The sequence below is a fragment of the Helianthus annuus genome, chromosome 14, assembly GCF_002127325.2.
Source record: "Helianthus annuus cultivar XRQ/B chromosome 14, HanXRQr2.0-SUNRISE, whole genome shotgun sequence".
NCBI classification, from domain to species: domain Eukaryota; kingdom Viridiplantae; phylum Streptophyta; class Magnoliopsida; order Asterales; family Asteraceae; genus Helianthus; species Helianthus annuus.
The window spans coordinates 6,441,641-6,454,627 of NC_035446.2; the positions used below are offsets into that span (position 1 = coordinate 6,441,641).

The following is a 12,987-nucleotide window of genomic DNA, read 5'->3' on the forward strand; positions in this document are numbered from 1 at the left end:
CAGACAAAAGATGTACGCCGATAAACGACGCAGGCCCCGCGAATTTGCAGTTGGCGACTACGTGCTCCTAAAGGTATCACCTTGGAAGGGAGTAGTCCGATTCGGCAAAAGAGGGAAACTTGCGCCTCGATTTGTTGGACCTTTTAAGATTCTGGAAAGGATCGGTAAAGTTGCCTACAAACTCGAATTACCGGAGGAACTCAGCAATGTCCACCCGACTTTCCATATTTCAAACCTTCGAAAATGCGTAGCCGACCACGACGCAATAATACCACTCGACGATCTTCAGGTCAATGAGACGCTACACTTCGTGGAAAAGCCTGTCGAAATCATGGACCGACAGACCAAGCAACTCAGACGCTCTCGCATTCCTATTGTAAAAGTACGATGGGAAGGCAAACGAGGCGCGGAGTTCACTTGGGAACTCGAAAGTGACATGAAGGCCAAGTACCCGCAGTTGTTCAGATAGATCTGAAGCATCAAATTGGTAAAATCACACGGCGATGTACGGTTCTCGGCCTAATTTCGGGACGAAATTCCCTAAAGGAGGGGAGACTGTAACACCCCGTGTTTTCCAAAAGTCAAAGTCAAAGTCAAGAGTTGACTGTTATTGGAATTAAAGATCAATAAAGATTAATTTCATTTTAGTTTCATTTTGATTTTCATATTATTTGGAGTAAGTGTTGTATAATCAAACTAATCGACCAGTAATCGAACTGTGAATCAACGACCGACTGTGAATGATAGGAAGTAACAATGCAATAAAGCTAGTCAATCAATAATCAAGCTAATCAAATCAATCATCAAACTCAAGTGTGGGGATTTTAGTACTTTTATACGTGTGTGTGTGCCTTATGTGTTACTTGTGCATGTTTACTTTTATGTTAAAGTGTGTGGTGAATCAATCAAAATCAATCAAGACTCAAAGGTGAATCAAACTCAATGGAAATCGAACCCGAAATGGTTGTAAGGATGCTCGTGTGTTAGATATAGTAGTTGAGACTAAAAGTAATTTGATTAGGAATTCTATCATTCTCAAATCATCGTTCATCGAAGTCGAAATATCAAAAATCGTCGCGAAACACTCAAAAACCAGGCAAGCCGATCGAACAGGGCAACCTGATCGAACAGGCTAGCCGATCGAACAGGGCAACCTGATCGAACAGGCTAGCCGATCGAACAGGGCAACCTGATCGAACAGGCTAGCCGATCGAACAGGCTGTTCGATCGGGCAGCTGCTCGATCAGGGATGCTGTTCGATCAGCTGACCCTTTCCTCTTTTGGAAGCCTATAAATAGGGCTGTCTTTGTCAAACTTTCCACTTTTGGAAAAGCTCTGACCGACCAGCCTCTTCTTCTCACTAAATCTCAGATTTCTCTCAAACCGGTAAGTATTTCGCTCTAATCCTTGTACGTTTTTGTTCATTAATCGATTCTCCACCTTTCTATCTTTCAAAACTTGGATTTCAACCGTGAAATCACCAAGATCTAGGTGTTCTTGAGTGATGTCATCATGGTGTTCTTGGTGTTCATCAAGAACTTCATGTTCTTGACTTCATTCAACCATGAATAAGCTAGATCTAACCGATTTCCACATCAATAACTTAAAATCTACCAAAGATCTTAACATTTCACGGTGGAAAAAGGATTGGAAGATGGGTTTTCATCTATCTTTCAACTCTTTTACACTCAAAAAGGTGAAAACGAGACTTGAACCGATTTACAAATCAATCTAAACAAACACATGGTTCAAGATTCGGGTTTTACCGAGAGATATACCGATTTCGGGTAGAACGTTAAACTTAAGTTCCAAACCGCCTCTGGCCAAGCTTGGGTGATTCCTGCTCGAGTCAGTAGACTAAGTAGGGACTTCAGTTTTGTGGTTCAACTCGTAGTCAAAATATCTCTAAAACATCAACAATTAACGGGAATAACCAAGTGTTAAGTGATAGGTTAACCGAATCGAGAAGCTGGCCGAACGGCTAGGCTGTTCGATCGAACAGCCCAACTGAACGACTATGCCAGCCGATCGACTAGGCTAACCGATCGACTAGCACTTAGTCCCACAAACTCATGAAGTGTAGTATTGACGAGGTACTGTTCGATCGACTACGCCACTCGATTGTAATCATTACTGCTCGAATCATGAGATACTATACTTCAAAACACTTAGACTTTTCGAAACATTGGAATGTCACCCGATCGAACATGCCAACCGATCGAGTGACATATTTGAAAACAATGAAGTGCTAGCCGATCGGTTGGGCTAACCGATCGAACAGCTGTTCGATCGGCCAACTTGAAAGGTAGTACAAACCATCATACACAAACACATCCTTCACATCAAAGGAAGAAACAATCCACTTGAAGAAACCAGCCGATCGAGCCAGCCGGCCGATCGAATGGATGTTCGAACGGACTTTCAAACCAATCGAACAGCCCACTCGATCGAACTGCTGTCCGATCGAATGGCCTACTCGATCCAAGTACATTGTTTACTTTTTCCGCGTTACTCATCGTTGTGTTATCGAACTATTCAGGCTAACCTATTCTCAGTGTTCCTCTCAATCCACGATCAACCACTGTGAGTATACTCGATCCCTTTTTGCTTTCAGCACTTTTGGGTGTTACATACGTAATCTATCAAATTCACAAACAACACAAACTATTCGAACGCTAACCTACTTGCATGTATTACTTGTCTAAATGATTGCTGTTTATTATGTTTACACGTGGAGTGCTATCTGCCTGCTTTAGCAACGTAGTACTATAGTTTGGACTCAGCGCCCGTTCACACGGGGGTTGCTAAGGACAATTACTTGCATGGATTACGGTGGTAATCATGTATTGCGAACTGTCACGGACAGTCAACTTGAAGTCATTGGTATCGATGGTCCCATGTTGATAATTTACATGCATCGTTTGCCCTTGTGTACGTGTTTGGTTATGCGTAAACTTTTCGAACTTTATATGCTATATCAAACTTGTGTACTCACCTTTACATTATATGTATTGACTTTTATTTTAACGTATGTGACAGGTGTTTAAACTACTAGCGTGCTAGGGAAGCGAGGCAATAATAAGCTTCTAGGAGCCTGTGACCTTAGGACAGTGTCCACATACCTGTTCCAGGGCCATAATTATCTGTAGATCTTGTACTGGCACCTGTAGTCAGTAAGATTTACAGTTAGCCGTCTAGAAGTCTTAAGACAATATTTAATTCGGTCTGTAATAATTAAGAATTTGAGTTGTCGGAACAGTTCCCATATTGTTTAGTTGATTTCTATGATAACTTGTTATTATTTGGGACACGGTATGGGACGTGTTATATAACTGAATTGTATGATAGTTGTTGTGGAAACTTCTGAACAATCTGTTTCGCTCAGTGTCGCGCCCCGATGATTCCGCCATCGGTTGGGGTGTGACAGCAAAGGCGAATTACAAGACTCAAGCAAAACCATAACAATAGGGCCAAGTGCCCTACTAAACTGAACATGATAAAGCGTGGAAATAAGAACCAGAGTGGTAACACAACCCAATTTCATCCCTCGCAATTTAGCATCAAATTTCAATCTAGAGCCATTAATAAATTTAGCAGAACCACCAACATTACGATGCTTTATACTAACATCTGTAATAGTAGGTTTTAGAGGGGATACCTGAATAGGAGTTGTGGTAATTAGAAGATTAGCAATCGAATCCCAATTCAATCCTACAGAAGAAGGAATACCGGCAACAGAAGCAATTGAAATTGAGGAAGCTGTAGTCAAGCTTGATGCAGGAGGTAATAAAATCGAGTGTTTAAGTCCTTGAACGTTATGCTCAACCCAACCCGGTTTCCATGCAAAGTAGTGAATAACTTTTGAATCAACTACACCAACCATTGATTTAGTATTGATTGCCGAAACCTCATCATCAATGGTTTCAACAACTTCACTATTAATAGCATTTACAATACTATCAGACATTTCATCAAACACCTGGAGGGCAGATAATGGTGGAGACAAATTAACAATGGTATCAATAGTAGGTTTTAAGGACGAAGAATTGAATCGATGAAGCATTGCAGTAGTGAAATCGTTCCATGTGAGGTCATCGCTTCGAAACCAGGAATTGAACCAGTAGAATGGTTCATCCTCAAATGCTTCAATAACGTATGAGAATCGTTCATCACCATAGATTGAGTAAAATCGAAAGTATAGCTCGGATTGAGAGATCCACGAGTTAGGATCAGAGCCAGTGAAACGAGGTAATTGTGGTTCGAAAACTTCCAAAGCCATCGATGCTAAGGATCAATGAAAGCACCAATGTTGTGACGGGTTATTTCACAACTCAACAGGAAATACAAATACGTATAAAATCTATAGGTTTCTATTAAGTTTCTGAACTAGTACAAATAAGAACATAATGTAATGCAAGATAACTGAAGAAGAAGGTGATGGGAAGCTTAGGGTTTACAGAGTAGGAGGTGGGAAGAAGAAGCCAATAACCTTCTAACAATATTCATTCATGCCCTGTGTTTCGATTCTGTACCTTTTTATATACCACCATGTTTCTTTCCCCCAATCGACAGGTCCGTGTAACTTGATGGGTGTCTTGAGCTGGGTCTGTTGGCTCAGGCCCATTAGGTTCATAACACCTTTGACTACCATGCCATAGACAAAAATAAAGAGAAATATGAAAATTAACATTTATCACGTTTTTTTCAAAAAAATAAAGTGATTTATCATTTTTTTTAAAATCCAATATATGTGGTATAAAATAGAAATATTGAAAAGTAAAAAACTAACCAGTGATGCAGCAAGTTAAGTGCCTAGTCCACAGTTAACTACATATAAATACACTACTTTTTCTCATCTACTGATCTTTGAAGATTTCATTCATTAAGTAGCAGCTGGTGAAATACTACTACAATAACCCAAACATTCGCTCAAAACCTTAAATGTCTTGATCATTTACCGTATGTTACTGATCATAGATTTTGTAGTTAATGTGATTTCTTTTATCTCATGGGTAACGACTACGATTCTAATCCCTTCGCTGGAGAGGTAATCATTGTTATAACTGCTCTTGTTTGTAACTTGTGAGTTGTTATTCTTACGATGACCGGTTTTTATTACTCGGTTAATTAGGACCTGAGCGCCAAGGAGAAAGAACTCGATGCCAAGGAGATCGAACTGAATCAGCGGGAAGAGGTGTTTATTTTTTGTGTCTTATGATTGTATTTTTTTTAAATGCACATTATCGGTTTCTGTCGAAATTTTATATGGCCAATAGTGCAATTGTGATTGAATCTTGATTATGAATGTTGTTGCTAATGATCATAGGTTATAGTTATATATGACTCGGTAACACTTGGTGGATTATTCGAAATCTCAATCAAATGATTCAGAAAATCAAGAACGAGTGTGTGTGTGTGTTTTATAAGTGTCTAACATAAAATAGACCAAATTAAGATAACGCTTTTATAAGCATCGAATCATAACTCTAAACGACATAGTGAAAACGATAATCAGATTAGTCTCCACACCTCCTAAGTCGTAACAAAACTTATTCAGATTTTCCAGTAAATTACCTAAGATGAATTTATAACACTAAAGTCACCTACATCTTACGGTAGTAATTTTTTTTGTGTAGGAATTAAAGAAGAAGGAGGACGCTATCACAAGAGGTAATTTCATTTTTTTTATAAATTAAACTTGCTTGAATCGATATAAACTTGTATGTTTTGCAGCCAGAATTGGCGTGGAAGAAAAAAATTGGCCACCTTTTCTCCCTCTAATTCATCATGACATTCTAAATGAAATCCCGATTCATCTACAAAGAACACAGTATGTTGCATTCACAACATTGCTCGGTATGTTATTCTCGAAAATTGTAATGCAAATTGATATGTTCTTAGTCTCATGAAGATTGTAATGCAAATTGCCTGTGTCTAAAACTAGATCAATACTGTTTCCCTGTCACTAAGTAGGAAGAATGACAATATGACATAGGACCGAATTGCTAACGGTCTCAAGTTGGAAGCAAAAAAGGCTAGATACGTTGTAGCAAATTTAGAATTTAATTAATATCCCTTTTAACATTCACGTCTTAACGTGTTAAAGTCAAAACGTTTCTTTAGATCAAAAAACGAAATTCAACTTAAAAATAAAATAAGATTTTGTACAATGTGATGTTTTTTCAGGTGTAGTCGTCTGCCTCATATGGAATCTTGTTGCAGTCACAACGGCCTGGTTTAAAGGCGCAGGTTCACATAACACTTAACTCATAATATTTAACAAAAGAGTCATACGTATTGCTATATAACTACATCTTAAGCTAGATCATTGTTTCTTAATTTCCCAGCCTTGGAGATCTGGTTACTTGCAATTATCTACCTCATAACAGGAATTCCTGGGGCTTATATCTTGTGGTATCGTCCATTGTATCGCGCTATGAGGTATAATCCTAAGGCGTATATGTAACTAGATCATGTGATCTAAATTTCAAGTGACAAATGGATTTTGGTAATCCAAACTATGACCTTTTGTTGCCAAGGATAATCCCACTTCAATGGAAAAGTATTTTTGTTTGCCCTTAATGAACAACTAGTTGATTTTTATCCCGACCAGAATGTTGTAAAATGTTTTAAAACACCTGGAAGGTAGGGGTAACAAAGTTGCTTTTAAGTTAGAGTGAGATTGCACTTTACAACGAAAGTAAAAGTTAAAAGTGTGATCGGTCACATGTTAGTATATATTTTATCGGGATATTGTCATACTTTGAATTATTAAAATCCAGTTTGATGTTAAAGAGAATACGGAATCTTAGTTGTTACTGTTAATTATATATACTTTTGTTGTTTTCTCAACAGGACTGATGGTACTTTGATGTTTGGATTCTTTTTCTTTACATACAGTGTAAGCAGTTTCCGATATGTTTTTTCTTTATGTTTTTTAAATGTTTTCCACCTATGATTTTGTTCTTGCTATATTATTGATAGTTAAGGTGGCTTAATCCGTCAAGATTTTCGGTTTGCAGTGTCACCTTTTCTTTTGTGTATATGCCTCTATTGCCCCTCCTGTGATCTTCGACGGGAAATCTCTAACGTAAGTTGATTCCTTGAATCATGCTCTAGAAATTAAGCCATCACTGTTTGATGCTCTTCATGTTTTGATATTTTTGTTTACAATATTTAACGACACGCAATGCTTGATTTGTGTTTAAATGTTACAGTGGGATTTTGCCAGCGCTTGATGTTTTACCGGTTAATGGTATGGTTGGAGTAAGTTCTTAACCTTTTTTTTTCCTTCAAATATTCACAATACACATAAAACAAACACACGTCACAAAACAGTGAAGGAAACTACACAAGTCTAAGGGGGGTATTTTTTGTTTGCATTTGTAGTGTATGTATTTGGTCGGATGCGCGCTCTTCGCTCTTGAATCAGTGATAAGCTTATGGGTTATTCAGGTTCTGTTACACAACATGCATAACTTGTTCTGGTTCTTGTCTATTGATATATTATATGTATGTGCAGGACGTTTTTAGGTATTTTCGTAGCAGCGGAAAAGTTGAAGAGGCCAAGCGTGATGTGAAGAGAACGAGTATGATGGTAGCATTAGGACATGGCTAACCATGGCCAAAACGGGCCAAAGTTTAAGTTCCTTGTAGAGGGTTTTAGATGTGCAAACTAGTTGGTATTAGAGTCAGCGATCGACCTTTTGTCAATTATCTAATAAAATATTTCTATGTTGGGATTCATACATGAAAAGTTCAGCCTCGCGTGTACTTTTTTTTTGAACGGCAAGGAACTACGTGCCAACCACCGTGACACCGGGCACTGTGGCCAACGTCGACTACTCGACCGCCGCCAGCCCCTTGGCTCTCCCAGATGCGCGGAATCCCGACCTCCCCCCGCCCGAAGGCACGACAGTGGAATAATCGGTAAAACCTCGCCATCAAAAGATAGAGCTACATATTTACTAACAGAACAATAAGGCAGGATGTAAACCAAATTACAAGTAGCCATATCAAATATGCTGCTACATGACATCCTTCAGTTACTTTTTGAATTATACAAGAACTTTCAAATCTATTTTGACTATACAAGAATTCGTGATAACTTCGACTATACAAGAAACAACCATGAATCAGCGGTTCATTAGTGTTCTCATTAGCATTCCAAAAAGCATGAGTCGGGTTGGTTTTTGGGTATCTTTAGTTATAGTGCACCCAAAAACAATACAAAACTTCGACAAATATTGTTCAAGTGAGCAAAAGGCCAAGTCGGTTTGTAGGTAGCTCCAACATTTTTTACATAAAATCAACGAATACGATTCACGTTAGCAAAAGGCTCGGGAACAGCTTTTCGGGTAGCCTTAGCAGCCACTTCCGGGCTCCCAAAAACATTCCAAAATCTCAGCGTCTCGTCTCCTGCAGCAGTTGCCACTGTACACCCATCCGGGCTCTGCAAACATATTGGATTATAGTTACAGATCATTGTTTATATATAAATGTTACAACTTTAGAGTTGAATATATTTACCTGCGCCATAAAAAGAACTCTGGATGTATGCCCAGTAAGCTCGGCCATTTTGACCATTGACGGATACTTCCACAAAGTCAACTGGTTCTGAGTAAAACCGTGTGAACTCAACAGCTCACGCTCATTTTGGTTCCATAGAAGCGCACACACCTGGGACCCGGTGTCCACCGAGTTCAAGCAAGCACCGGTGTGTGTATTCCAAAACTTTATACATTTATCACCACCGCCACCACCGGACGCAAGAAGATTACCCTGGAATGGACACCAGGCAAGTGCTTTCACTGCAGCTGTGTGATCCTCCAGCCGGTGAAGCCATCGACTCCGTGAATTAACAGAAGCCACTGATCTGTCCCAAATGTGTAAGAGATTGTCGTTACCACCGCTAGCCAACTGTTGACCAGAAGCTGACCATTTTAACCCACAAACCTCCTGATGGTGGCCGGAGTATGTTTCCACTATATGTGCTCTAATTCTGACATCGTTATTCACGATCCGGCCATCCATTCCTCCAGTTGTGAGGATGTGGTTGTTCCAATCCATTGATCCGACCCGAGATTGATGGCACCCTCTCAACGTTCTCAACTGTCACAAAACGATTAATTTAAAAAACAATTATAAAAAAAACACAAGATATAATCATAAAAGTTCCAAGGACCAGATCAGTACCAGTTTATTCGAGGTGGAATCCCAGAGTTGGACTTCCGAATTGTTTAATCCAACTGAGATGTGGCGGCCATCTGGTGCCCACTTAACACTCGTAACCGGACCCACATCGTCATCTACAGTCACAAGTTCCGATGTGTTACCATCTGCAGCATCCCATAGATACACCGTATTTCCTAGGGCAATAGCGAGGACGTTGCCGCTCCCCCAATCTAACAGATTCAAGTAGTAATCATCTTGAATATCGGGTGCATCCAACGTCCTTTCCGAAGTCTGTAACCAAACATTTTAGGACTTTAAACAATAACACAAATTTGAATTTAATCACAAACAGATATTGTAAATAATCACCTGAGGGATGTATCTACGGGCCTTTACTGGCTTCGCCTGCTGCACCGAAGACCACTCGCTTGGAACCGCGTCTCTTGGTGTCGGAGGCTTGTTCCTGAAAGCTAGAATCCTGGTTCTGTTCATGCCGAGGCTGTCCGCCAACAGCTTCCTGTACGCTTCCTTCGCCGGTGAGCTTGCAACCGGATTCTCCTTACCTTTTTTGGACTGTGTTAGCATGTAATGCGCGTAATCAAAATCCATCGCGGATCTATTCGGTATGAATCTATCCAACTACAACAAACAAAACCCTAATTCAGTAACCCAATTCAATCAAACAAAAAGCCCTCATTCAGTAACCCAATTCAATCAAACAAAACCCTAATTCAGTAACCCAATTCAATCAAACAAAAAGCCCTAATTCAGTAACCCAATTCAATCAAACAAAACCCTAATTCAGTAACCCAATTCAATCAAACAAAACCCTAATTCAGTAACCCAATTCAACCAAACAAAACCCTAATTCAGTAACCCAATTCAATCAAACAAAAAGCCCTAATTATGAAACAGAAATTACGTTTTCTTGAGAACTTTTTCTTCGAAGAATTTGGTGTCGTGCTGGAGAACAAGTTACAGATCCTGCATCCATGATATTAGTAGTAACAAATATAGATATAATAGACGTATAATCAAATATCAAAGATAAGAAAGATGAAAAATTCCTGCAAAAAAAGAGATTAATACACAAAAAAAAATGAACAAAACAGAAATCAGAAGTAAAGAGCGTGATTAGATCAATGGATATTGGAAGAATGTAAGAGCAATTGTTTGATTAAACAGCGAGATTTGGGGGTTTATATATATGAAAAGAAAAACTAGGGTTTTGAATGGTATTTGGGGTTTGTTCCGGCAGTGATCAAACGGCTAGCAAGTAAAAAGTAGCCGTTGTAAACTTCTTTTGGGCTGGGCTTATGGCAAGGAAACGAATGGGCTAGCCCTAAATGACAGCTTTAAATTCGTTGCTACCCAAACCCAACATCTATAACCCGAACCGAGTCTCGTTAACCAGACCAAAGCCTCATAAACATGTGAACCGGACATAGGTGGTGTTTTTTTGGTTGGTCAGTCGTCTAGGTGTAGAGTGTATATGGGTCGGTTTTGAGCTTAAACCGAAATAAAACTGAGGTTTTCGGTTTTAGGAAACCGATTGGTTTTGGTATCTAGGTTTTATGTATTGGTTGGTTTGCCTTTCGGTTTTACATGTAGGCTTTAAATGTTTGGGACTTACAAAGTTGGTCTAGATAATAAATATGGCCTAAAAACTTTTGGTCTAAGTATTCTGTTAACAACTTATTAAAAGCGTTTGACTGAGTTGACTTCCATGATTTTGTTTGTTGGGAAAATATCAAATAGGAAGTTAATTTTCGCTAGGAATGATAGGAAGCCATAGGATTATGACATGTGGCAAATTTTAAAATAAAGAGAAAGGGGATTTTAGTCAATCCAACTCCTTCTTCTTCCTTTTTCAAAACCCAGTAACTTCAAAACCCACCATTTTCAAAACCCATCATCTTCAACTATTTCTTCACTTTCTATCTCAATAATCACTACATTATAGTGCGATTTTCATCACCAATCAATGATTCAAAACCCGATCAACGTGTTCTTCAGCTTTTTTTGAAGAAAACCCAATTTAATTTCATAAAAAAATCTCGTTTTTTCCGGTGATTTTGGAGATAATCACTCGATTTGTTCGATTCGAGCGTTGATAAGTGTTTCTATCATTCAAATTTCGTTAATTGATGAAGAAATCGGCTTCGATCCATGTAAGAAATTCTTTATTTCATTTTCACGATCTGGGTTTTTGATTTAGTCATTGCGTTTTACGATCTTTGCGGGGGTCCGAGGGCGGCAGCCCTTGGCGGGGTCCAAGGGGCAGAGCCCCTGGCTGGGGTTGAATTAATTTTCCAGAAATTGGCTCATTTCGAAGACAGTAATTCGTAGACAATTCAGATAGTTCACAGTGACAGGCAGTTTTATGTGTCCATTGCGTTTTAGAAATAAGAGAGTTTTATGTGGTTTCTGGCTATTGCGTTTTAGAAAAAAATACATTTTTAAGTGTTTTTAGTCATTGCGTTTTAGGTAAAACACATTTTTTAGGTGTTTTCAGTCCATTGCGTTTTAGAATGAGTCATTTTTAAGTGTTTTCTGGCCATTTCGTTTTACATATAAGACATTTCTTTGTGTTTTTTGTGCATTGCGTTTTAGGTAAAACACTTTTTATGTGTTTTAAGTCCATTGTGTTTTAGAAAACAGACATTTTAAGTGTTTTCTGGCCATTGCGTTTTACAAATAAGACATTTCTTTGTGTTTTTGGTGCATTGCGTTTTAGGTAAAACACATTTTTATGTGTTTTCTGGCCATTGCGTTTTACAAATAAGACATTTGTGTGTGTTTTCTGGCAATTGCGTTTTACAAATAAGTCATTTCTTTGTGTTTTTGGTGCATTGCGTTTTAGAAAAATGTCATTTTTTAGGTTTTTTCATTGCGTTTTACGTAACTGGTGGTTTTTCTATTGCGTTTTACGCAACTGGGTTTTAAAAAAAAATTTAAAATATAGCAATAGTATACTCATTTTAAAGATAAAAAAACACTCGTTTTTTTGTGTAATTTTTATAAAAAAAATAATGTCGTATGAAAAAGTTATTAACGTTTAAAAAATGAGGGGGAATTGGAGGAGAGAGAAACTATTGGCTTGGATTGACTAGAATGCCCTTGAACAAACTCACGCGCCTCTTTTCTTTTTTTCAATTTCCCTGATTTAATCTTAGCCCTTGATTAACTTAATGGATGGTCAAGATCACTTCCTAGCCTTCCTAGCCAAATAAACTTCCTATCGTATCTCCACCCTTTGTTTGTTTGTAGTTTTTAGCTATTTTCAATATTTATATTTTTCGGGTTATTTGAAACCCTTTGTAATATTTAGGTAAACAATAAAAAGAGCTTTATTATAAGGTAAAACATTTGGTTTTTAAATAAAGTTGTTAATTTGATAATACTATTAATTAATAAATGTTAATTAATTTAAAATCAAGTTCGCGATTAACGATCATAATAGTTTTAAATAGGTTATTTAAAATTAAGCTGTGTTGAGAGTTCAATGGATTTTCAAACTAATTACGAACATAAACTAAAATTGGACTTTTACTAAAATTGGATGACTTGCCTCATGCTACAAGTCGTCAACTATATTCTACCGTTTTGTTAATCAAAATATAAAAGTAAATCCCGTATTAACTCGATATTTCTATGTCATCTTAAAATGGAAATAGTAACCAATTTATCTGAACCCTTTTGTTAGCTTTTACCTTGCGTTGGGCCTACTGTTTTGGGAGAGGTTGATTCGCGATTCCTAAGTCACTAAGGCCATTTCCACACACTTCTATTAGAGAACCAATATCACTTGAA

General features: G+C 38.1%; 2 protein-coding genes across 2 annotated transcripts; one reads left to right on the top strand and one right to left on the bottom strand.

The window, feature by feature from the left end:
- Window positions 1–4,795: 4,795 nt before the first annotated feature.
- On the top strand, window positions 4,796–7,278 carry LOC110906351 (secretory carrier-associated membrane protein 1). Its single transcript, XM_022151497.2, has 9 exons — window positions 4,796–5,047; window positions 5,132–5,194; window positions 5,637–5,670; window positions 5,734–5,856; window positions 6,187–6,249; window positions 6,348–6,441; window positions 6,856–6,901; window positions 7,023–7,090; window positions 7,218–7,278. Exons 1-9 carry the CDS (start codon window positions 5,009–5,011, stop codon window positions 7,276–7,278), a joined length of 591 nt encoding a protein of 196 aa, XP_022007189.2. The 5' UTR covers window positions 4,796–5,008.
- Window positions 7,279–7,991: 713 nt separating this feature from the next.
- Window positions 7,992–10,443, bottom strand: LOC110907999 (cell division cycle 20.2, cofactor of APC complex). Its single transcript, XM_022152904.2, has 5 exons — window positions 10,097–10,443; window positions 9,544–9,813; window positions 9,196–9,465; window positions 8,530–9,111; window positions 7,992–8,452 (listed from the first exon to the last, which is right to left on the bottom strand). The coding sequence occupies exons 1-5, from the start codon at window positions 10,166–10,168 to the stop codon at window positions 8,309–8,311; spliced, it is 1,338 nt and encodes a 445-aa protein (XP_022008596.1). The 5' UTR covers window positions 10,169–10,443; the 3' UTR covers window positions 7,992–8,308.
- Window positions 10,444–12,987: the final 2,544 nt, after the last annotated feature.